At 45.0% G+C, this 25,851-nt stretch overlaps 1 protein-coding gene and 1 pseudogene across 2 annotated transcripts in view; both read right to left on the bottom strand.

Annotated features, from left to right (window-relative positions):
* The window catches only part of LOC106569974 (sodium/potassium-transporting ATPase subunit alpha-3), a 35,264-nt gene extending 19,006 nt beyond the window's left edge, over window positions 1–16,258 (bottom strand). Inside the window, exons 1-6 of one of the 2 annotated variants that reach the window (XM_014141771.2) lie at window positions 15,731–16,258; window positions 15,363–15,434; window positions 7,237–7,368; window positions 5,654–5,713; window positions 5,240–5,443; window positions 4,238–4,351 (exon numbers count right to left, since the gene is read on the bottom strand). In XM_014141771.2, the coding sequence (XP_013997246.1) occupies window positions 4,238–4,351; window positions 5,240–5,443; window positions 5,654–5,713; window positions 7,237–7,368; window positions 15,363–15,368 (516 nt within the window). In that variant the 5' untranslated portion in view covers window positions 15,369–15,434; window positions 15,731–16,258. The other variant, XM_014141773.2, reaches the window with a different exon arrangement.
* A 7,015-nt stretch (window positions 16,259–23,273) lies between these two features.
* On the bottom strand, window positions 23,274–25,493 carry LOC123726586 (uncharacterized; annotated as a pseudogene).
* Window positions 25,494–25,851: the final 358 nt, after the last annotated feature.

The raw sequence follows: 25,851 nt of genomic DNA on the forward strand, positions 1-25,851 counted from the left end.
TTGATTTTGTCCCCCCACACCAGACACGATCAGGACACGCAGGTTGATTTTGTACCCCCACACCAGACACGATCAGGACAGGCAGGTTGATTTTGTACCCCCACACCAGACATGATCAGGACACGCAGGTTGATTTTGTACCCCCACACCAGACACGATCAGGACACGCAGGTTGATTTTGTCCCCCCACACCAGACACGATCAGGACACGCAGGTTGATTTTGTCCCCCCACACCAGACACGATCAGGACACGCAGGTTGATTTTGTACCCCCACACCAGACACGATCAGGACACGCAGGTTGATTTTGTCCCCCCACACCAGACACGATCAGGACACGCAGGTTGATTTTGTCCCCCCACACCAGACACGATCAGGACACGCAGGTTGATTTTGTACCCCCACACCAGACACGATCAGGACACGCAGGTTGATTTTGTCCCCCCACACCAGACATGATCAGGACACGCATGTTGATTTTATACCCCCCCACCAGACACGATCAGGACACGCAGGTTGATTTTGTACCCCCACACCAGACACGATCAGGACACGCAGGTTGATTTTGTCCCCCCACACCAGACACGATCAGGACACGCAGGTTGATTTTGTCCCCCCACACCAGACACGATCAGGACACGCAGGTTGATTTTGTACCCCCACACCAGACACGATCAGGACACGCAGGTTGATTTTGTCCTCCTACACCAGACACGATCAGGACACGCAGGTTGATTTTGTCCCCCCACACCAGACACGATCAGGACACGCAGGTTGATTTTGTACCCCCACACCAGACACGATCAGGACACGCAGGTTGATTTTGTCCCCCCCACCAGACACGATCAGGACACGCAGGTTGATTTTGTCCTCCTACACCAGACACGATCAGGACACGCAGGTTGATTTTGTACCCCCACACCAGACACGATCAGGACACGCAGGTTGATTTTGTCCTCCTACACCAGACACGATCAGGACACGCAGGTTGATTTTGTCCCCCCACACCAGACACGATCAGGACACGCAGGTTGATTTTGTCCCCCCACACCAGACACGATCAGGACACGCAGGTTGATTTAGTACCCCCACACCAGACACGATCAGGACACGCAGGTTGATTTTGTCCTCCTACACCAGACACGATCAGGACACGCAGGTTGATTTAGTACCCCCACACCAGACACGATCAGGACACGCAGGTTGATTTTGTCCCCCCACACCAGACACGATCAGGACACGCAGGTTGATTTTGTCCTCCTACACCAGACACGATCAGGACACGCAGGTTGATTTTGTACCCCCACACCAGACACGATCAGGACACGCAGGTTGATTTTGTCCCCCCACACCAGACACGATCAGGACACGCAGGTTGATTTTGTCCCCCCACACCAGACACGATCAGGACAGGCAGGTTGATTTTGTCCTCCTACACCAGACACGATCAGGACACGCAGGTTGATTTTGTACCCCCACACCAGACACGATCAGGACACGCAGGTTGATTTTGTACCCCCACACCAGACATGATCAGGACACGCAGGTTGATTTTGTCCCCCCACACCAGACACGATCAGGACACGCAGGTTGATTTTGTCCACCCACACCAGACACGATCAGGACACGCAGGTTGATTTTGTACCCCCACACCAGACACGATCAGGACACGCAGGTTGATTTTGTCCCCCCACACCAGACACGATCAGGACACGCAGGTTGATTTTGTCCCCCCCACCAGACACGATCAGGACACGCAGGTTGATTTTGTCCTCCTACACCAGACACGATCAGGACACGCAGGTTGATTTTGTACCCCCACACCAGACACGATCAGGACACGCAGGTTGATTTTGTCCTCCTACACCAGACACGATCAGGACACGCAGGTTGATTTTGTCCCCCCACACCAGACACGATCAGGACACGCAGGTTGATTTTGTCCCCCCACACCAGACACGATCAGGACACGCAGGTTGATTTAGTACCCCCACACCAGACACGATCAGGACACGCAGGTTGATTTTGTCCTCCTACACCAGACACGATCAGGACACGCAGGTTGATTTAGTACCCCCCACACCAGACACGATCAGGACACGCAGGTTGATTTTGTCCCCCCACACCAGACACGATCAGGACACGCAGGTTGATTTTGTCCTCCTACACCAGACACGATCAGGACACGCAGGTTGATTTTGTACCCCCACACCAGACACGATCAGGACACGCAGGTTGATTTTGTCCCCCCACACCAGACACGATCAGGACACGCAGGTTGATTTTGTCCCCCCACACCAGACACGATCAGGACAGGCAGGTTGATTTTGTCCTCCTACACCAGACACGATCAGGACACGCAGGTTGATTTTGTACCCCCACACCAGACACGATCAGGACACGCAGGTTGATTTTGTACCCCCACACCAGACATGATCAGGACACGCAGGTTGATTTTGTCCCCCCACACCAGACACGATCAGGACACGCAGGTTGATTTTGTCCCCCCACACCAGACACGATCAGGACACGCAGGTTGATTTTGTACCCCCACACCAGACACGATCAGGACACGCAGGTTGATTTTGTCCCCCCACACCAGACACGATCAGGACACGCAGGTTGATTTTGTCCCCCCCACCAGACACGTTCAGGACACGCAGGTTGATTTTGTCCCCCCACACCAGACACGATCAGGACACGCAGGTTGATTTTGTCCCCCCACACCAGACACGATCAGGACACGCAGGTTGATTTTGTCCCCCCCACACCAGACACGATCAGGACACGCAGGTTGATTTTGTCCCCCCCACCAGACACGATCAGGACACGCAGGTTGATTTTGTCCCCCCCCACCAGACACGATCAGGACACGCAGGTTGATTTTGTCCCCCCACACCAGACACCATCAGGACACGCAGGTTGATTTTGTCCCCCCACACCAGACACGATCAGGACACGCTGGTTGATTTTGTCCCCCCACACCAGACACGATCAGGACACGCAGGTTGATTTTGTCCCCCCACACCAGACACGATCAGGACACGCAGGTTGATTTTGTCCCCCCACACCAGACACGATCAGGACACGCAGGTTGATTTTGTCCCCCCACACCAGACACCATCAGGACACGCAGGTTGATTTTGTCCCCCCACACCAGACACGATCAGGACACGCAGGTTGATTTTGTCCCCCCACACCAGACATGATCAGGACACGCAGGTTGATTTTGTCCCCCCACACCAGACACGATCAGGACACGCAGGTTGATTTTGTACCCCCACACCAGACACGATCAGGACACGCTGGTTGATTTTGTCCCCCCACACCAGACACGATCAGGACACGCAGGTTGATTTTGTCCCCCCACACCAGACACGATCAGGACACGCAGGTTGATTTTGTCCCCCCACACCAGACACGATCAGGACACGCCGGTTGATTTTGTACCCCCACACCAGACACGATCAGGACACGCAGGTTGATTTTGTCCCCCCACACCAGACACGATCAGGACACGCAGGTTGATTTTGTACCCCCACACCAGACACAATCAGGACACGCAGGTTGATTTTGTCCTCCTACACCAGACACGATCAGGACACGCAGGTTGATTTTGTACCCCCACACCAGACACGATCAGGACACGCAGGTTGAAATATAAAAACAACTCTGAACAAATTATATTAATTAGAGGACAGGTCGAAAAGCGTTAAACATTTACAGCAATTTAGCAAGCTAGCTTGCTGTTGCTAGCTAATTTGTCCTGGGATATAAATATTGGGTTGTTATTTCACCTGAAATGCATAAGGTCCTCTACTCCGACAATTAATCCACAGATGAGAAAGGAATTTGGTTTACCGTTTTGTCATCTCTCCTCCTTCCTCAGGCTTCTTGTTTACTTCTTTGGACTTTATATGGCGGTTGGCAACCAACTTTACGGTGCATTACTACAACCGACTGGAGCGTGGACGTCAGTTTATATTTCAAATCACCCACGTGGGTATATGCTCCTAAACACCAATGAGGAGACGGGAGAGGCAGGACTTGCTGAGTACTGGCACCTGAGTACTGGCACCTCAAATGTTCTACTGCTTGAGCTCCTGTTCCTCTTATAGAATATTAACTCAAAGTATTGTGGAGTTCCTGTACCTAAATGTAAATAGTACCAGCATCCAAAATGAGTACTGTATTCTATTTCAGTCCAAGCCATGCACTGAAGAAGAGGTTTGCTTACCTGGGGCACCATGTTCTTGAAGGACTCCATGATTTTGGAGCTCTTGGCCTCCTGGAAGTAGGAGAAACAGCCGGTGATGATGACCACAGCGGAGAGAACGATACCCAGGTACAACTGGAGAGAGAGAACCCAGCAAACAATGTAAAAAACAAACCGTATTGGAACATTTTAACAAACGTTCTTACAACCATTATGTCCTTCTACTAATGTTTATCAAATAATATTTTACCAGCATTCATGAGGTGTTGTCATGCTATGTTATCTGAAAACCAAATTGGAATTCAATTGGAATATTACTTAACATTGTAGGAACCTTCACAGTTTTTTGCTGTGGAAAGAATCTAACTTAATTGTTTGATTGTGTTATTATGGTGCCTAGCTTTTTAATTCATTTAGGGTTGGTTGAAGCATATAGCTGGATCTAAAATATCACATGCCATGCAGGGTTGAGGTCAATTCAGAATTGAATTGAGAATGGCTGATGAATTCCAATTCAGTTCTTGAATTTGAATTGAAATAGTTCACGGGATGCAGAATTATTTGAATTTGACTTTGAATTAATGGAAATATATAGGATAGGAAATAAATCATTGATACGTTCAATGAAATTCATTGAAATTCAAATGCCTCATTTAGTATTACCCAGGTACAACTGGAGAGAGAGAGCAAGGAGAGAGAGACAGAAATATTGTTTAACCATTTATCATTTTAGACAGTGCCTATATTTCCCATTCATTTGGGGTTGGTTGAGGCATATAGCTGGATCTAAGAAACACATGGGACATTGACTCATATCGACAGTAGACCACTAGACACTTAATTGAGTTTGCCAAATCTTTTCGTGCCATGTAGGAATCAGCCACAACTCCACAAGTTGAATCTTAATGCTACATTTTGGAAACACTACATTAAGCTGAACCAAAAAGGCCATGTATACCCTTGCATCCCTTTATCCCCTGCCAAGTGATGATGGTGGCCATTTTGTGTGTGTCTGTCACTCACATTGTCTCCGGCGGGCTCATCCTCAGTGGCGGCTTGGATGGCGTAGGCCAAGAAACAGAGGATGGCGCCAGTCCACAGCAGGATGGAGAAGCCACCGAACAGCTGACGACAGAACTTGACCCACTCGGGGGTGGTGGGGGGAGGTGTGAGGGCATTGGGGCCGTCTCGAGCCAGGTACTCAGCGGCCTTAGCGTTGGTCAGACCCTGAGGAGGGGGCGAGAAAGGGGGGATAGGGAGAGAGGAAGGAGAGGGATTGCTGTTAAAAGGGTACAACCTTGGGCATCATTTGTGATGTGGTTGTTGGCTAGTTAGATATTTTGTGTGATAACTGATATTACCATTAAGGTTACAATATATTTCATTTTAAAAGCCCCAACACAGGTTTTGAGAAAACTCTTGAGGTGATGAATTTACCTGGACTATATCAGTAGCGTACTTCTGGCATACCTCCTCGATGGACATCTTGTGTTCCGTCTAAAAGAAAAAAGTAAAAAACATTGAATAAATCTCTAGTTTTAACGAAATATTTGGAAATATATTGTGAATAGCGCTTGGGGACATTTTACGGCTGTTTGTCAGAAGGAAATTCATATTCTCATGGTTTGACCATATGACTCATGTCACGTTTACTCCCACTCCCCCTCTCCGGCGCTCAATGTCGCCAGTTGTCTCATCATTACCTGCCACCATCGTTATGCGCAACTTCACCTCATGACACTCACCTGGACTCCATCACCTTCCTGATTCCCTCCCCTATATCTGTCACTCCCCATGGTTCTTTCCTCAGGTGTTATTGACTCTGTTTCTATTTCATGTCTGTACGCTTTTTATGTTTCTTGTTTTGTACTATGTTTGATTTATTATTAAATTTACACTCCCTGTACATGCTTCCCAACTCCCAGTGTATACGTTATAGAATAATGCTTCACTAAGGGGAAGCAACAGGGATTTTGGTTTTTACTGGTGACGTCGGGTCCAAGTGCCGCTGCTGAAGCAACCGGCGATGCCTCAGCTGGATCGTTAGGCTTCCATGCCTCAGCTGGCTCGACAGGTTCTCAAGCCTTGGTTGGTTCGGCAGGCTTCCCATGCCTCAGCCGGCTCGTCAGGCTCCCGCGCCTCAGTAGAAGCGACTGTCCTGCTCTTGGTCCTCGGGACCGTCCCTCTGGTCGGCGTCATCCGGCGGCTAGAGCCACGCATCAGGGAGGGGAAGGGGGTACTGTCACGTTTACTCCTGCTCCCCCTCTCCGGCGCTCAACGTCGCCAGTTGTCTCATTACGCACACCTGCGACCATCGTTACGCGTACCTGCGCCTCATGACACTCACCTGGACTCCATCACCTTCTTGATTCCCTCCCCTATATCTGTCACTCCCCTTGGTTCTTTCCTCAGGCGTTATTGACTCGGTTTCTGTTTCATGTCTGTACGCATTTCGTGTTTCTTGTTTTGTGCTATGTTCAATTTATTATTACAGTTGCACTCCCTGTACTTGCTTCCTGACTTTCAGCGTACACGTTATACCTCATAACAGATTAAATCCTTTTCAATCAAGATTAGTTTTCATTGGCATTGCCTCTAACCACAAACTACTATTCATAAAAAAAGTGTTTCATTTAACTAGGCAAGTCAGTTAAGAACAAATTCTTATTTACATTGACGGCCTAGGAACAGTGGGTTAACTTCCTTGTTCAGGGGCAGAATGACCGATTTTTTTTACCTTGGCACTCGGGGATTCTTTCGGTTACTGGCCCAACACTCTAACCTATAGGCTACCCACCGCCCAGTGGGTGCTCTTTAGAATAGTGTTTCTCAACCTTTTATTATACCAGGGTCTGGCAAGTTATGGTCCTTCCTCCTTAGATTAAAACTAGCACTTTAGATTGGACTAAATTGGTCTCAGCTAACCATCTGATGGACCAGTTAGCAACATCCCAGGACACACTGCTCTAGGGCACGGTGCACGGACAGGAAACAGGAAGTAGGAATTATGCACTACATACCAAGGGAACTTCCTTCTTCAGTTCATCCATGTCCTTGGTCTTCTTGTCCGCCTTGGAGTCCGCCTTCTTGGGGGACTCCTTCTCTTCCTTCTCCGTCGTGGTGGCCACACGGTAGCTGTCTGAACGTCCATACTGAAAGACAAACACAGAGAGAAAACAGATCCTTGACCAGTCCATATTTTACATAGAAAAAGGTTGGGTTAATACACAGTGTGGGTCAGCTAATCCTAAATCCACTATTTTAGGCTTTGAACGTGTCAATGCTGCCCTAGTAACTTTGAGTTTTTTGCAGTGACTTGGGCTTTCTGGTGCCAGCTGGTATCCTACCTGCACCACAAGCTAAGCCACAACTAGAGTTCATGCACTAAGATAATATCACTGTTAGCTACTTGAGTGGAGGCCACAATCAAACAAGCAAACAGAGAATTAAGTGCAAGGCTGCCATAATTATATGGTTGGGCAAAGCTCCCTAAATATTTGCCACTCTAGCTTTGTATATGCCACATGAAAATTATGAAAATGATAACAGCCAGGGAATGTATAACATGGTCCAGAATTTAAGGTTTTTCTAATCAAGACCTATTGGTTGTGGATTAAAACTAGGCTACTTTACTTTACTAGGTGTCTCCTGCAGGTAGTGAGCTCTCCAAATTCCCACCATTTGAGACTGTTTTATTTCCCCAATTTATTGTTTCCCCACAAAGTGTACAGTATTTACAGTAAATGCCCATTTGGGGATTTTCTTGTCAGATCGGTTTTGGTATCGCAACAGGAAGGCTACATTCGAGTCAGGTATACCCCACCTGTCTTTTATGGTATAGACAGCTTTTTTTACCTGATTGAAGGCTTTTTATTTTAAATATTGAAGGTTGAAGTCTGAACTTTGTAAATATGTACAGTGACAAATGTCGCTTTGGAATATTAGCTAAATGTTGTAAATAAATCAAACCACCTCTACCCGCCTGCCTCCTGCTGCTTACCTTTAAGACTCCTACAAGGTCCCTATTTTACAGTCAGTGGTATGTCAGTGATTGCCTACATAATGCAAAGGCTCCCAAACATGGTTCCTTCCTCTACCATTCCCTTTCTCAATTACTCCCTCCACACCGAACCCTCTTTCACTCTTTCTGTCTCTCCTTTCATCTCTCTCTCTCCCACACTCTCTTTAAATGTCTCCCTCTTTCTCTCGTCATGGACAATACAGGCCTTGTGAGAGTACAGTGCCACAGTGAGAGGGACCTCACATGGTCGTTTCTATGAAAAGCGCATGACGGTGGCCCTGTGGCCCCAGGTGACGTGATGGTCAGAGAAACCACAGAAAGTCCTGAAAACGTCCTTAGAGGAGAAATGGTCCATGATACTAAATGTGTTATACTATGTGCCTTATATGTGTTTATATGCCTCTTACACTGTATGTCTATATACTGTACAATGAGTAACAAAACATTAAAAACACCTGCTCTTTCCATGACCAGGGGAATCTAGGTGAAAGCTATATCCCATATTGATGTCACTTGTTAAATCTACTTCAATCAGTGTAGATGAAGGCGAGGAGGATTTTTAAGCCTTGAGACAATTGAGACATGGATTGTGTGTGTCATCTTAATTGGGGCAAACGGGCTCATGTTAATAGCTGGAGCGTAATAAGTGGAATGGTATCAAATACATCAAACACATGGTTTCCCATGTGTATCAAGAATGGTCCACTACCCAAAGGACATCCAGCCAATTTGACACAACTGTGGGAAGCATTGGAGTCAGCATGGGCCAGCATCCTTGTGGAATGCTCTCGACACCTTGTAGAGTCCATGACCCGACAAATTGAGGCTGTTCTGAGCAACAGGGAGTGCAACTAAATATTAGGAAGGTGTTCTTAATGTTTTGTAAACTCAGCGTATGTGTCTGTGTTTACAGCCCTAAAACACACAAACGGCAATTTATCGTATGAACTTTAATCACAGTAAGACAGTAAAAGACACTATGAGCAGACTTTGGGTTTGGTCACTGATACATTCATGTTGTATCCATCTTGTGCAGTCTACAAGGTAATCACATTTCATGGTTGAATTACAGTCTTCATCGCTTGATCAAAGACTAGACATTGCCACTGGGAGAGATTCAAAGAGACACTGGGAGGAGATTCAAAGAGACATTGGGAGAGATTCAAAGAGACACTGGGAGAGATTCAAAGAGACACTGGGAGGAGATTCAAAGAGACATTGGGAGAGATTCAAAGAGACATTGGGAGAGACTCAAAGAGACATTGGGAGAGACTCAAAGAGACATTGGGAGAGATTCAAAGAGACACTGGGAGAGATTCAAAGAGACACTGGGAGGAGATTCAAAGAGACATTGGGAGAGATTCAAAGAGACACTGGGAGAGATTCAAAGAGACACTGGGAGGAGATTCAAAGAGACATTGGGAGAGATTCAAAGAGACATTGGGAGAGACTCAAAGAGACACTGGGAGAGACTCAAAGAGACACTGGGAGAGACTCAAAGAGACACTGGGAGAGACTCAAAGAGACACTGGGAGAGACTCAAAGAGACACTGGGAGAGACTCAAAGAGACACTGGGAGAGACTCAAAGAGACACTGGGAGAGACTCAAAGAGACACTGGGAGAGACTCAAAGAGACACTGGGAGAGACTCAAAGAGATATTGTTAGAGATTCAAAAGATAGAGATACAGAACCTGTCCTATCAGACAACTCCAAATCATTGTATCAGAGCTAAATCACTCAGCCTGAGCCTTTACAAGATATGCATCACAGGAGCCTTTGGTGGTTCATTTCCCTACTGCATCTCCTTCTGAAGAGGAGGACTGGCCACCCCTCATAGCCTGGAAGAGGACTGGCCACCCCTCATAGCCTGGAAGAGGACTGGCCACCCCTCATAGCCTGGAAGAGGACTGGCCACCCCTCATAGCCTGGAAGAGGACTGGCCACCCCTCATAGCCTGGTTCCTCTCTAGGTTTCTTCCTAGGTTTTTGGCCTTTCTAGGGAGTTTTTCCTAGGGAGTTTTTCCTAGCCACCGTGCTTCTTTCACATGCATTGCTTGCTGTTTGGGGTTTTAGGCTGGGTTTCTGTACATCACTTTGAGATATCAGCTGATGTACGAAGGGCTATATAAATACATTTGATTTGATTTGATTATGCCTCCCATCATGTAACACATACAAACCAGGAAGTACCCCTGAGTCCTCCACAGGAGAGCCAAAATGTCATCCACTAAACACCGAAGTCACCTAGCCCACCACTGGTTGACTATGCTAATAGTCCCCTTAAGTCCACTTGCTCTCAAATTAATTACAAAAAAAGCCAGAGGGAAGGGGGTCGGGAAGGGACATTTGGGGGTGCTCTTACCTGGTATTACCTTTGGGGGGGGGGGTACCTGGCCATAGAGAGGGTTTTATTCTCTATTTTGGTTAGGCCAGGGTGTGACTAGGGTGGGCATTCTATGTCCTTTTTTCTATGCTTTGTATTTCTTTGTTTTGGCCTGGTATGGCTCTCAATCAGGGACAGCTGTACATCGTTGTCGCTGATTGGGAGCCATACTTAGGCAGCCTGTTTTCCTTTGGGGTTTTGTGGGTAGTTGTTTTCTGTCTTGTGTGTTCACCTGGCAGAACTGTTGGCTTTCGTTTTCTTGTTTTATTTAAAGTGTCATTAAAGTTAATATGAGCACTTACCACGCTGCATCTTGGTCCCCTCTGTCAGACGATCGTTACAGTAGAAGTGATCGAGTTTTTTAGCAGTGCGAGTACTATAGAACTTCGATAGTGTTTTCCTCAGATTTTCTTTGTTATAATCCCCAGCTACAATACATGCAGCCTCAGGATATGTGGTTTCCAGTTTGCATAAAGTCCAGTGAAGTTCTTTGAGGGCCATCGTGGTATCGGCTTGAGGGGGAATATACATGGCTGTGACTATATCTAAAGAGAATTCTCTTGGTAATACGGTTGGCATTTGATTGTGAGGTATTCTAGGTCCGGTGAACAAAAGGACTTGAGTTCCTGTACATTATCACAATCAAACCATGAGTAGTTAATCATGAAACATACACCTTCTTCTTCCCGGAGAGATATTTATTTGTGTAGAGGTGATTTGATGATGTTGAAATGATCAAGTTGAAATGGTGCTGGAATAGTGAAGGCAGCTCCCGCATTCTTTGCGACTTGCAGTAACTCTCTTTGGTTATAAATCAATAGTCGTTCCCATAGGGCGGCGCACAATTGGCCCAGCGTCGTTCGGGTTTGGCTGGAGTAGGCCGCCATTGTAAATAAGAATTTGTTCTTAACTGACATGCCTAGTTAAATAAAGGTTAAATAAAAAATGAAAAAATGTGTTTAGTGGTCCGAAAATGTGGGAAACATTAACTTGCTTGACCATGCTGTAGGTCATGTTACATGCAATATGCTTTGTGGACTTCAACAGACAGAGGTTGCTATCCGGCTTTGTAATAAAACAAAGGTGTGGTTGAATTGTCTCGGCCTTTAGGCCTATAAACCACGGTCGCAAGGCATATGAATGAACTTATAGAGCAAACACTGCACTGCTACTGCTGAGGAAAGGCCTACTACTCATCCCGTGAGATCAACTGTCGACACAAATTAGGGCCGACTAAAGGAATAACTGTATTGGCCAATGCCAATAATTTCATTGGCCAGTGCTATCCGTAATCCTTGAGATGTTCCTTCCCTTACCCTAACCCTAAACTTAACCATAAACATAACCTGAATTTTAGCCGTAACCATTTTAAATGTCAACTTCAGCGGGGGGTAGGGACGTCCCAAGGGTTCTGGATAGCACGGACCATATTTCATCACAAACCATGAATCATGACATCATCGGCTTAAGGAAGGATAGAGTGCATTCGGAAGGTATTCAGACCTCTTTACTTTTTCCACATTTTGTTACGTTACAGCCTTATTCTAAAATGGATTCAATAAATGTATTTCCTCATCAATCTATACACAATACCCCAAATTGAAAAGTGAAAAGAGGTTTTTAGATTTTTTCAAATTTATAACAAATATAAAACTGAAATATCTTATTTACATAAGTATTTAGACCCTTTGCTATGAGAATCGAAATTGAGCTCAGGTGCATCCTGTTTCCATTGATCATCCTTGAGATGTTTCTACAACTTGACTGGAGTCCACCTGTGGTAAATTCAATTGATTGGACATGATTGGGAAAGGCACACACCTGTCTATGTAAGGTCCCACAGTCGACAGTGCACGTCAGAGCTCCGAGATAGGATTGTGTCGAGGCACAGATCTGGGGAAGGGTACCAAAAAATGGCCAAGCTGTGCAATATGGTGAAAAGGGCCTTGATCAGGGAGGTGAACAAAAACCAGAGGGTCAGTCCTCAAGAACACAGTGGCCTCCATCATTCTTATATGGAAAATGCTTGGAACCACCAAGACTCTTCCTAGAGCTGGCAATCAGGGGAGAAGGGCCTTAGTCAGGGAGGTGACCAAGAACCTGATGGTCACTCTAAGTTCCTCTGTGGAGATAGGAGAAGCTTCCAGGACAACCATCTCTGCAGCACTCCACCAATCAGGCCTTTATGGTAGAGTGGCCAGATGGAAGCCACTCCTCAGTAAAAGGCACATGACAGCATGCTTGGAGTTTGCCAAAAGGCATCTAAAGACTCACAGATCATGATAAATAATATTCTCTGGTCTGATGAAACCAAGATTGAACTTTTTGGCCTGAATGCCAAGTGTCACATCTGGAGGAAACCTGGCACAATCGGTATGGCGAAGAAAGATGGTGGCAGCATCATGCTCTGGGGATGTTTTTCAGTGGCAGGGACTGGGAGACTAGTCAGAATTGAGGGAAAGATGAATGGAGCAAAGTACAGAGGTCCTTGACGAAAGCCTCCTCCAGAACGCTCAGGACCTCAGACTGGGGCTAAGGTTCACTTTCCAACAGGACAACAACCCTAAGCACACAGCCAAGACAACGCAGGAATGGCTTCGGGACAAGTCTCTGAATGTCCTTTAGTGGCCCAGCCAGAGCCCGGATTTGAACTAGATCGAACATCTTTGGAGAGACCTGAAAATAGCTGTGCAGCGAAACTCCCCATCCAACCTGACAAAGCTTGAGAGGATCTGCAGAGAACAATGGGAGATACTCCCAAAATACAGGTGTGCCAAACTTGTAACGTCATACTCAAGAAGACTTGAGGCTGTAATCGCAGCCAAAGGTGCTTCAACAAAGTACAGTAAAGGGTCTGAATATTTATGTAAATGTAATCTTCCAGTTTCTTTTCCAAAATGTTCTACAAATTTGTTTTTGCTTAGTCATTATGGGGTATTGTGTGTAGATTGATGACTTTTTTGTGTGTTTTTTAAATCCATTTTAGAATAAGGCTATAATGTAACAAAATATGGAAAAGAATCAAGTGGTCTGAACACTTTCCGAACAAAGATGAATAGGAACATTTTGTCCTTTTTGCCATGACTAATCAATAGGGTTTTGGCAGTCTGTGTCAAAACATCACTACACCGAGTCAAAATGGAAGATAGAAATAAACAAGATTTTCTGTTACAACCAGTCGCTGACATGCTTGATTATTAGGCTATGACAACCTCCCGAACCCGTATCAACATGGGGGAACTGGGCATCCATTTTGGCGCAACTGTCTGCGTTGATTGGTACCCCAACCGAACCTCTCCACTAATTCCCTATCTGTATATCCATAACCAATGACTGTCACAGTGTCAGTGACTTAATATATGACTCTGTAGGATGGGTATAAAACAAGTGGTGGACAACAATTCCAATATTCCAATTCCGGCATTTAGTATCCCACCCCCACCCTCTGAATGTGTCCCTGTGGCCTTCTCATCAATTACAAATGGTAGTCACGGAGGCCATCACTGTGCCATAAAAGCAAGGGGTCAAAACGTGAAACAATATTATGACAACTAGGCTAATAATGTAATGCAATTAGGCCTATTAATAGATCATCAGATTTAGAGGATGGATAAGGCTGTCCGACATCCTTCCTGCATCCCCATTGCCTTTCTTCTGTAGCCTAACCTAAATATGATCATTTTTCCTAAATATTGTAATTCTTCTTGACAATTTGTCTATGTGCCATTCAAATTCAATGGAATACATACAAAAAAGTAGAGAATGGCCAAAAAAAATCTGGCTAATTTGGGATTTAGGTTTGGCGAACAGCTTGTTTTCAATTTGTCACGAGGAACAGATTGCTCGCCTTTGCCCCACAGGCGACACATTCCTTAATCGCCCAACAGAGTTCATCCCTCGGTAGCCTACCTATGTTTAGTGATATAATTAAGCAATAAGGCCAATATACCACTGCTAAGGGCTGTGTCCAGGCACTCCGCGTAGCTATTATAAACTGGTTACCAACATAATTAGAGTTGTACAAATACATGTTTTGTCATACCCGTGGAATACCACGGCTGTCAGCCAATCAGCATTCAGGGCTCGAATCCCCCAGTTCATAATCAAAATTTGGGACCAGATTCTCCTCTCCCCGTAACTCAATTATGACGCACCCGCTGGCGGCTGGAGAGGAGAGGAGTGGAAGTGCGCAATTCGGTCCGTTCGAGCGCAATTCGGAAAACGGTGCAGATAGCAGATTAGAACAATGTCAGTAATGTTTCTATTTAACACAGACATGGAAAATGTGATTTAACAGAAGAATAGACAGCGATGAAATGTATTGGACTGTAATTGGTCCAATTGGATTTAATCAACATAGAAATAGCTACCCTTCATGCGTTTAACTGTCACGCAAGTAACAGTTGCGTGACATTTAAACTGGGGGGGGGGCCTTTGACAACAATTTTGGACCCCCTAAATGTGGAGTATGAAATAATTTTTACATAACTAATTTTTGCTATCGTTCTTTTTTTACATCCGTTATTAGACCGTGGCAACGATGATGGTTATGAACATGGTCTTTTGCCTGCTAATGAATGAAGAAAACGATATGACAACAATAACGTCTAATGTAACTGGCACCTCTAACAGTACAACTGGCCCCAGCTTGGCCCCCCCAGTTGAAATGGTCTAGAACCGCCACTGACTACAGCTATCCATTCATAAACGCATTTTTACACACAATAGAAATAACTCTTACCCCCATCTCGGCGCAGTCAGTCGGGTATCCACAGCAGATGAAAAGGTTTTAGGCTGGATTCCACCAGAGTAGCTGATAGTATAGTTAGAAACAGAAGAGAGAACTGTAACTGTACAATTTAAGAAGAAAAAAATGCTCTTCTTCCAGACGCTTTTGGCTATTGTTCTAATAATACATGATCAGATCTCATTCATAAGAGGAACGGCACAGAAAAACATGAGAAGACAACGTTTCATTTAATACCTTGTTTAAAGGGGGCCGTTTTAGGTGTAAAATTATCAAATTAAAGGCAGTTTAGTAATAAGCGTTGCTCTGTATCATGCGAAAATTATACCCAGTGAAATTGAAGAGCGGAGCCGCTTGTTTACCGTATTCGATGCTGTCTCCCTCCGCTGCTACGCTCAGCTGCCGTGCCACTCCTTTTCCACGCTCCCCAATACTCCTCGTGTGAAAGAAGCGCCAGTGGGTGTGTGAGATGCACTGGACGCACAAAGCAGGATAGACCTATTGCAAGTGTGCCATGCAATCAGTCTCACTCGTAACTATAATCCACCCACAGACCATTCTTTGCCCCAATAGGTCGCATTACAAACAGACAATTGAGAGATCACCAGTCCAATTCTGCTTCAGGATGTTAAGACATTGGCCAATAGAAGAAAGAGAAGACTTGACAGTTTAAAAGAACAGCTGTCTAACAACTATGAAAACGTTCTTAAATTGTAGTTTGCTTGACAGTTAGCCTCCCTCACACATGAAATTGCAATCTCTTGAGAGATGACGGACTTAACAATACATCAATGATGTTATGAATCTCTTCTGCAGCTATAAATACAAACGCTCCGCTCAAGTCTGTCATCCATATTTCTGGAACATATGAATATGCTATCAATGTCGCTCCCCAATGACCAATCTGTCTCAACACTTTAGTGTTCCTCTCAGTTACCTCCGCCCAAAACTCCCACTGTCAGCTGTGGTCTCCCTGGAGGTTTGATAAGCATCTCTTATCACTCCACACCAGAGTTAGTTGTTGCGCCTTGCATGTAAATGCCATGCGAACATTCCAGAGAGAACACACACTCAATCATCTGATATCATTGTATTGTTCAACGCACTTGAATGCATAAGTCTCTGGCTTTACAAGTGTATTTTTGAATCCAACACCTGCTGTTGAGTAGCCTGGGTACCAGTCTCTTTAGCTAACCTTTAACCTCTTGCCACTCCTTGCCTTTGGCAAATAATAGGAGTGGCAAGGAGTGGAATGAATGTAAACTAAAGAGGCCGGTACCTGGAGTGTCTTGAAACTGGAAAGAACAAAGGGATTTGTGTTTTGTGATTATTTGTGCGTGTGCGTGTGTGCGCGTGCGTGTGTTGTGTAACTGTGTAACTCTTTGTGTGTGTAATAGGGAATATTTCAGATGAATAAAGTTAATATCCAGTTAAGAGTAATTAACACAATGCTTAGCATATCTATATGTATTCCCTTTATGTAATAAACAAGATTCCAAGTGTTCTATTTGTGACACTTTTATTTGTATCAGGGTTTGATGGTCACTAGACTTGTTACTGAACGTTATGGATTGTTCTCATTTCGTTTGATAGTGATTGACGTCAGAGGTACAAGGACATACTGACATATAAACTGGGATTCTGTAGCAACTGGCAAGGTCATTGTCTTTTTTTGAGTTCCCAGACAACATTTTGCGCTGTCTGATTAATATAAAAGAACCTTCTCAGAGAAAGTACATTAGACATTTTCTATGCTGCCGTGCTGGAGGTGTCTCTCTCTCTTTTGCAACTTGTAATAAACTAAACCAGATAGATTTCTGATTGACTTTATCAAGGACTGCACTCCTTTTTGTTTCACCTGGAAATACCCTTTAAAGTGCAAGTGTGCCAATTAGATTTTTTTTTTTTGGGGGGGGGGTTCTTTTTGGAACATTTTTATTTATTTGGCTCAAATTTATTTTATGCAATCGTATCTCCGTATCCAGAAACATACCTTGCAAGTTGACAGTTACATTTGACATTTTAGTCATTTAGATGCTCTTTTCCAGAGCAACTTACAATCAGGGAATTCCATCAGAGCTACAGGAGGTGAGAGGATGATACACACACACAAACACACAGTCTTGTATAGCTAACCTTGTGGGGACACACAATTCAGTCCCATTCAAATCCTATTTTCCCTAACCCCTAACCCTAAACCTAACCCTAACCCTAACCCTAACCTTAACCCGAAAACCTCACCTTAACTCTAACACTAAAAACTAACCCTAGCTCCTAACCCTAACCCTAATTCTAACCCTAACACTAATTCTAACCTTAACCCTGAACCCCCTAGAAATAGCATTTAACCTTGGTCCCCACAAGTATAGTTAAACAGGTCCACACACAGAGACTGAGCAGATCGAACATCTCTAGAGAGACCTGAAAATAGCTGTGCAGCGACGCTCCCCATCCAACCTGACAGAGCTTGAGAGGATCTGCAGAGAAGAATGGGAGATACTCCCCAAATACAGGTGTGCCAAGCTTGTAGCGTCATACCCAAGAAGACTCAAGGCTGTAATCGCTGCTAAAGGTGTTTCAACAAAGTACTGAACAAAGGGTCTGAATAAATGTGATATTTCAGTTTTTCATTTTCAATACAATTGCAAACATTTCTAAAAACCTGTTTTTTGCTTTGTCACTATGGGGTATTGTGTGTAGATTGATGAGGGGAAAAATGATTTAATGCATTTTAGAATAAGGCTGTAACGTAAGAAAATTTGGAAAAAGTCAAGGGGTCTGAATACTTTCTGAATGCACTGTATATCTCTCTCATATTCACAACACACAGACACATAGACACACACACACACACACACACACACACACACACACACACACACACACACACACACACACACACACACACACACACACACACACACACACACACACACACACACACACACACACACACACAGGGAAGACTAACAAACGTACAGCGAGAGAGAGGGAGAGATAGAGAGAGAGTGAAAGGACAGATTGGAGAAATGGGGAATGTTAGGGTTGGTGAAGCAGGTCAACATGATCAAGCAGACCACGTAGAACTCTACCTTATATAACAGAGAGGACAGAATGGCTCAGACTGTCTCTATGTTCCTGGTGGACACTATGCTTTCAGCATGTGCGGAATTCCCACTAGGGAAATTGTGAAATAACATGCGAGAGGTTCCACGAGTCATGTTAGATTGCATAAAGCAAAACAAGACCACATGTTCCTCTTCATCTCTTTCTTTGACTTGATCTATAGTGAAAGTATGAGAGGAGGGGAAAGGAAAGGGAGGGAGAACTCTACCTTATATAACAGAGAGGACAGTATAAATGAGACTGGGCAGTTCTTGGTTTTATGATGGTGAAAATAGGAGAAGGTCTCAGACATTTGTGGAGAACTAACATGAACTAATGTCTTATAATAGGCATACCGTGTTGGCTAAGCTGGTGTAATGATTTTGATAGGATTTGCTGGTCGTCCGCCAGTTTTCAAGATCAGTGAAATCGTCAGGCTGTCGTCCTAGGTTGAGACATCTTTCATCGTTGCACAGTGTGAGAGGGTCAACGACCTCTGATTAATTGACCCTACCTTCTCCTGACCCCTCAGAGACACTATGGTAACTACAGAGCAATAACCCATGTAAATACTGTTTTAAAAGGTAGTATATATGCAGCGATGGAGGACTGCTTTAACGGCCATCCTCCCAACACACAAGGCCCCCACATTTCTTACATTTATTGACATTTCCATGTGCGGAATTTCCACTAGGGAAATTGTGAAATACCATGCTAGAGGTTCCACGAGTCATATTAGATTGTGTAGAAGCAAAACAAATCCCAGACCACATGTTCCTTATCATCTCTCTTCATCTCTTTCTTTGACTTGATCTATAGTGAAAGTATGAGAGGAGAGGAAAGGGAGGGGAAAAAACTTAACCTGCTCGCTATGGCAATGACTGTCAGGTGACCTTGCCTCCTAATCAGACTGCTGACTAAATGAAAGGAAATGGAACAGATGAGACAGTGGAAAGAGGGATGAAGGGGGGCAGGGGGGGTCAGGAGAGATGTTGGGAGGGAGAGAATTAAATAGAGTGAGTGAGCACGAGAGTGAAGGAGAGATTTTATCTCCTATCCTCCGCTGCACTGTTGTTTTTAAAGAAATCTTCTTTATGGAACAAAGGCAATTAACCCTCCATCCACAAGATGATGTTTTATAATCAGTCCCAGTAGGAAGACAGGGAGATATGAATAGAACTCATCTGGTGGAAAACATGTTCAGTCATGATCCCCATCTCAAAGGATCTACATGACGCTTCATGTCCACATCCTGGTTCAACCCTAACCTATCTTCATGTCTACATCCTGGTTCAACCCTAACCCTATCTTCATGTCTCCATCCTGGTTCAACCCTAACCCTATCTTCATGTCTACATCCTGGTTCAACCCTAACCCTATCTTCATGTCCACATCCTGGTTCAACCCTAACCCTATCTTCATGTTCACATCCTGGTTCAACCCTAACCACATCTTCATGTCTACATCCTGGTTCAACCCTAACCCTATCTTCATGTCTACACCCTGGTTCAACCCTAACCCTATCTTCATGTCCACATCCTGGTTCAACCCTAACCCTATCTTCATGTCTACATCCTGGTTCAACCCTAACCCTACCTTCATGTCTACATCCTGGTTCAACTCTAACCCTAACCCTATCTTCATGTCTACACCCTTGTTCAACTCTAACTCTATCTTCATGTCTACATCCTGGTTCAACCCTAAGCCTATCTTCATGTCCACATCCTGGTTCAACCCTAACCCTAACCCTATCTTCATGTCTACACCCTGGTTCAACCCTAACCCTAACCCTATCTTCATGTCTACACCCTGATTCAACCCTAACCCTATCTTCATGTCTACATCCTGGTTCAACCCTAACCCTATCTTCATGTCCACATCCTGGTTCAACCCTAACCCTATCTTCATGTCTACACCCTGGTTCAACCCTATCCCTAACCCTATCTTCATGTCCACATCCTGGTTCAATCCTAACCCTATCTTCATGTCCACATCCTGGTTCAACCCTAACCCTATCTTCATGTCTACATCCTGGTTCAACCCTAACCCTATCTTCATGTCTACATCCTGGTTCAACCCTAACCCTATCTTCATGTCTACATCCTGGTTCAACCCTAACCCTATCTTCACGTCTACATCCTGGTTCAACCCTAACCCTATCTTCATGTCTACATCCTGGTTCAACTCTAACCCTAACCCTATCTTCATGTCCACATCCTGGTTCAACCTTAACCCTATCTTCATGTCTACATCCTGGTTCAACCCTAAGCCTATCTTCATGTCTACATCCTGGTTCAACCCTAACCCTTAACCCTAACCCTAGCTTCATGTCTACATCCTGGTTCAACCGTTACCCTTAACCCTAACCCTAGCTTCATGTCCACATCCTGGTTCAACCGTTACCCTTAACCCTAACCCTAGCTTCATGTCTACATCCTGGTTCAACCCTAACCCTTAACCCTAACCCTAGCTTCATGTCTACATCCTGGTTCAACCGTTACCCTTAACCCTAACCCTAGCTTCATGTCTACATCCTGGTTCAACCGTTACCCTTAACCCTAGCTTCATGTCCACATCCTGGTTCAACCGTTACCCTTAGCCCTAACCCTAGCTTCATGTCTACATCCTGGTTCAACCCTAACCCTAACCCTAGCTTCATGTCCACATCCTGGTTGAACCCTAACCATTCACATACATGATGACAGTATAGTATAGTACAGTATAGTAAGCATAACCACGGACATTTTTGAGTAAGCAAAGTGTGCGCACACATGTTTCGTGACTTGCCAGTGGGGATTGACATGTTATGTCTAAGACAATGTACGTGACTGTGTCGATACATGTGACTCTACTAGGACATAGCTGTGGGTTATTTTGAATTGTATGTGGCTCTGGGGGGGGCTTTAATATGGACACTGTAATCCAGGGTGCTGCATGTCTGACACAATCTCAGATGAGATCACCACAGTGCTGTGTGCGCGCGCGTGTGTTTGTTTTACAGACCCCCAGAATAAAACAATGGAAGGGGACGAGACAGACATATGCTGTCAAACAAAACGGGCATGGAAGAGAGAAAAACAAGGGAGGACAGGGACAAGGGAGGCTGTGAATGGAGCAGGAAAGCCACATTAAGGATGACTCAGAGAACAGTGAGATAGGGAGAAAAAAGAAAAGCGGGAATGAGGAGGGGGGGAGTGGAGTGAATGTGAAAACTGTGACAGAAGGTGGGAATGAGGGAGGAGAGGATGAGAAGAGAGGAGCGAGGGATTTGGAGGAAGACAGGTAATGCGTTTATTTTTGCAGTCAATTGCAGGTGTCTGACTGAGGATAAGGTGTGTGTGTGTGTTTTTACTATCCTTGTGGGGACCGAAAGGACATTACGCCGATCCCCAAAACGAAAGAAGCTATTTTAGGATTAGGGGTTAGGTTTACAATTAGGGTTACAATTAAGATTAGAGTTTTAGGACTAGGAGGGTTAGGGGTTTGGGGTAAAGGTTAAGGTGAAGGTTAGGAGAGACATCATGGATCCTCTCAAAATCATTATCGTTTGTCCACAGAGCACTGACATATCCTCCAGGGAAGGCAAGGGAGAACACAGACACACACACACACACACACACACACACACACACACACACACACACACACACACACACACACACACACACACACACACACACACACACACACACACACACACACACACACACACACACACACACACACACACACACACACACACACACACGTTGTGCTGTTGCATACGCTCCTTGAGATGTGAGAATAAGGGCTGCATATGGTACTGTTCAGGGTGAAGTGGCTGATCAGTATGGGAAGATCACACAGAAGACGAGGGGATGAGGAGGAAGAGAAATATGCTCTGGCCAGCCCACCCACATGAGACTGACAATGCAGTACAATGATGCTCAGTTTTGGAGACGAGTGCCACAACTTAACACAGGAACTTCTGCTACTACTATTATTGAGCACTACAACACTACCAGTGCCACACTACTACCGTTAAGATCAACACCAGTATTACTACTACTACTCCTGCCACTACTACTATACTACTAATACTACAACCAGTGCTACTACTACCAGTACTACTACGACTACTACAGCTAATGTTATCAATTCAATTCAAGGGGCTTTATTGGCATGGGAAACATGTTCTCTCTCTATGTTCTTGTGTGCTTGCAGCAACTACCGCTACTACTGTTACTGAGCACTACAACACTACCAGTGCCATATTACTACTGTTAAGATCAACGCCAGTACTACTACTACTGCCACATATACCCCTTAAATGACTATTAGACATTGTCACTTTGGTATCTTGGAGAGCACAACATTATCAGGAATCTTTCTATGCAAATGACAAAGGATACCTAAAGTGAAAATCATTCATAGCCTCAGTCTTTGAGCACAAAATATGACATCATCAACGGTCTACCTCAATGATGTCATCTAATTCAGCCATTAGTGTGCTAGACTTCTGCATTTAGCAATAAACTACATTCTTTCCTTGCTTTGTAATAAGATAAGTAGAAACCAGGCCCCAGACTAAGATATCAAGCAGTAAATGTATATTATAGTACTTTTGGGAAAAGGGAAAGGGGGATACCTAGTCCTGAAGGTATGCCAAGCTGAAATTGCTTCCAACATAGAAAGTCAGGAACATTTTCAATAGTTTCCCAATCTATGGTGAGTTATTCGGGGGATTTGGTGTTGATTTTTCAGTATCTTGGTCTTTCACACATTTATTTTGAGGCCAAGTTGTCTGCTGTTTTCCTGTAGTTAATCTGTTTTATATTGCATTTGCTTGTGACTTTCAGAGACCAGAGCCAGGTCGTCTGCAAAGCCAGGTCCTCCAGTTGAGTGAATGGGCTCCAATGGACCCCTTTTTTTTGGTGGGCTGTGGTTCTATCCATGGTCCAGTCGATGGCTATTATAAACAGCAGAAGGGAGGCCTCCCGAGGGGCTCAGCGGTCTAAGGCACTGCATCGCAGTGTTGCGGCGTCACTACAGCCTGGGGTTCCATCCAGCTCTGACCGGGAGTCCCAGAATTGTCCCAGTGTCGTCCGGGTTAGGGGAGGGTTTGGCTGGGGGGCTTTACTTGGCTCATAGCGCTGCTTTTGGCAGGCTGGATGCCTGCAGGCTGACTTCAGTCGTCAGTTGAACAGTGTTTCCTCCAACACATTGGTGCAGCTGGCTTCTGGGTTATTAAGCGTGGTTTGGCAGGTCATGTTTCGGAGGGTGCATAACTCGACCTTCGCCTCTCCAGAGCCCGTTGGTGTGACGTGGTAAGGTTGGACCCAGGTGCAGAGAAGAGATCAGACGAGGAATCAGTGGTTAAGGATAAACATAAACATTTACTGAGATACGGTAGCCGCAGGATCACAGTACACTTAAAAAAAAATACTACGTCTCAAAAACTCACTCAGGAAAGGAACACACACTGTAAACAATTCCAGCTTCTGCAAAGAGTGACAGAAAACACACCTCTTTTAACAGGGACGTAATCATGAAATAATAAGACACACCTGAGTCCAATAATAGTCTCTAGGACGGTCTCTGCCGCCCTCTGGTGCCAGGAGGAACCATGACAGTTGGGGAGTTGCAGCGATGAGACCAGATCGAAACTGGGGAGAAAAAGGGGGTGAAAATAAAAGCAGAAGGGATAGTAAGCAGCTTTGGCGTACTCTAGTTTTGATGTGAAGTGCGTCTAAAAGTTTTCTGTTGGAGATGACCTGGCCAGTGAGCCCTTCATACATACTCCTGATCAGATTCACATATTTTTGAGGGACGCCATAGTGTCATAGCCGTTTCCATAAACTATTTCTGTCTAGATTATCGAAAGCTTTTTCAAAGTCTACGAAGTTGATGTCAAACGGTGTCTGTCATTCAGTGCACTGTTCATCAATTATCCTGAGTGTTGCAATGTGTTCTGTACATGAGTAGTCTTTCCTAAAGCTAGCTTGTTCCTGTCTGAGTCTCTTGTCGAGTGTATGCAGAATCCTATCCAAGATTATCCGAAATAAGATTTTGCTAGGGATTGAGAGGAGCATGATTACTCTCCAGTTCTTGCACTCACTGATGTTGCCTTTCTTGGGGATTGTAATAATCAAACCTGTCTTCCATGTTGGTACTTGCCTGGTCATTTCCTGGTGCTATGCCGAGCTTCAGCTTTTCGGTGGCTTGCTTGATCGCCTCCTCAGATAGCCAACTACAGTTGGTGTTTAGGTCTTCTGTTGCTTCCACAATGTCTGGGGTTAAGTTTGGTGGAGGCCAGTTTAGGATTTCCTCAAAGTCTACTCTCCAGCGCTCCAGTTGTTGGGATTCTTTGGTAAGAAGGTTTCCCTCGTTTGTCTCTGATGGGGGTGGCTTTGGCTCCTGTTGGGTTTGTGTGGGAAGAGACATCCTCCGATTGCCAGCTCGTTGAGAGCACAGAAGTCTGCGAACAGAAGACCATTCTCGTTCATCTGTCCTAGACCCTTATTCCACATTGTGCCTTTCCAGTTGTCATTGTCTTTTCCGATGTTGGCATTCATGTCGCTTTAGTGCTTTTTTAATAACTACCTGTAGCTGTTGATAGAAGGTGTCTTTCTCTTCAAAGTCAGCTGAGTTGGTTGGAGCATACTTGTAATGTTCCACCCTTTAGATATAAATCTGGCTGTGATGACTCTTGCAGATATTGGCTCCCACTCAATGAGGCTCTTTGCTGCATATTTTGACAGATATAGTCCAACTCCGTGTGTGTGGGTTTTCTTCGTTTGGGTTTCCGGAGTAAAGGAAGGTTTCACCCGTGGTGGTTGTTTTTTCCCCAAAAGTGGACTGTCTGCTTTCACAGACTCCAACAATGCTCAGGTTGTATCTTGTCATCTCTCTGGCTAGTTGTGACAGTTTACCTGTCTGGTGTAATGTTCCGACATTCCAGCATTCGATTCTCACACTTGACTTGAGCTGTAATAGACTTTTCCTCCAACTGGGCAGTTGAGTTTGGTCCAGGAGATTCATGGGCACCTTTCCAGGGGAGTCTATTCGGCTCAGTTTCAGGAGAGGTTGAGTTACCTTAGTTTCGGGTTCTGTAATGGGGTGGCAGGTAGCCTAGTGATTAAGAGCTGTCACGCCCTGACCATAGAGAGCCATTGTTTCGCTATGGTGAAGTGGTTCAGGGCGTGACTGGGGGGTAATTGTCATATACGTGTATGTAGGTGGCAGGGAAGTCAGGCGCAGGAGAAACCAAGTTGGTTAATATGGAGTATTTAATTAAAACAAACTCCAAAACCAAAAGTACAAAATAAAATGGGTAAAGTATACCCGTCGCACACCGATACACAAACCCACGTAACATAACATACAAACAATCACCGAC

Source organism: Salmo salar, chromosome ssa14, assembly GCF_905237065.1.
Source record: "Salmo salar chromosome ssa14, Ssal_v3.1, whole genome shotgun sequence".
NCBI classification, from domain to species: domain Eukaryota; kingdom Metazoa; phylum Chordata; class Actinopteri; order Salmoniformes; family Salmonidae; genus Salmo; species Salmo salar.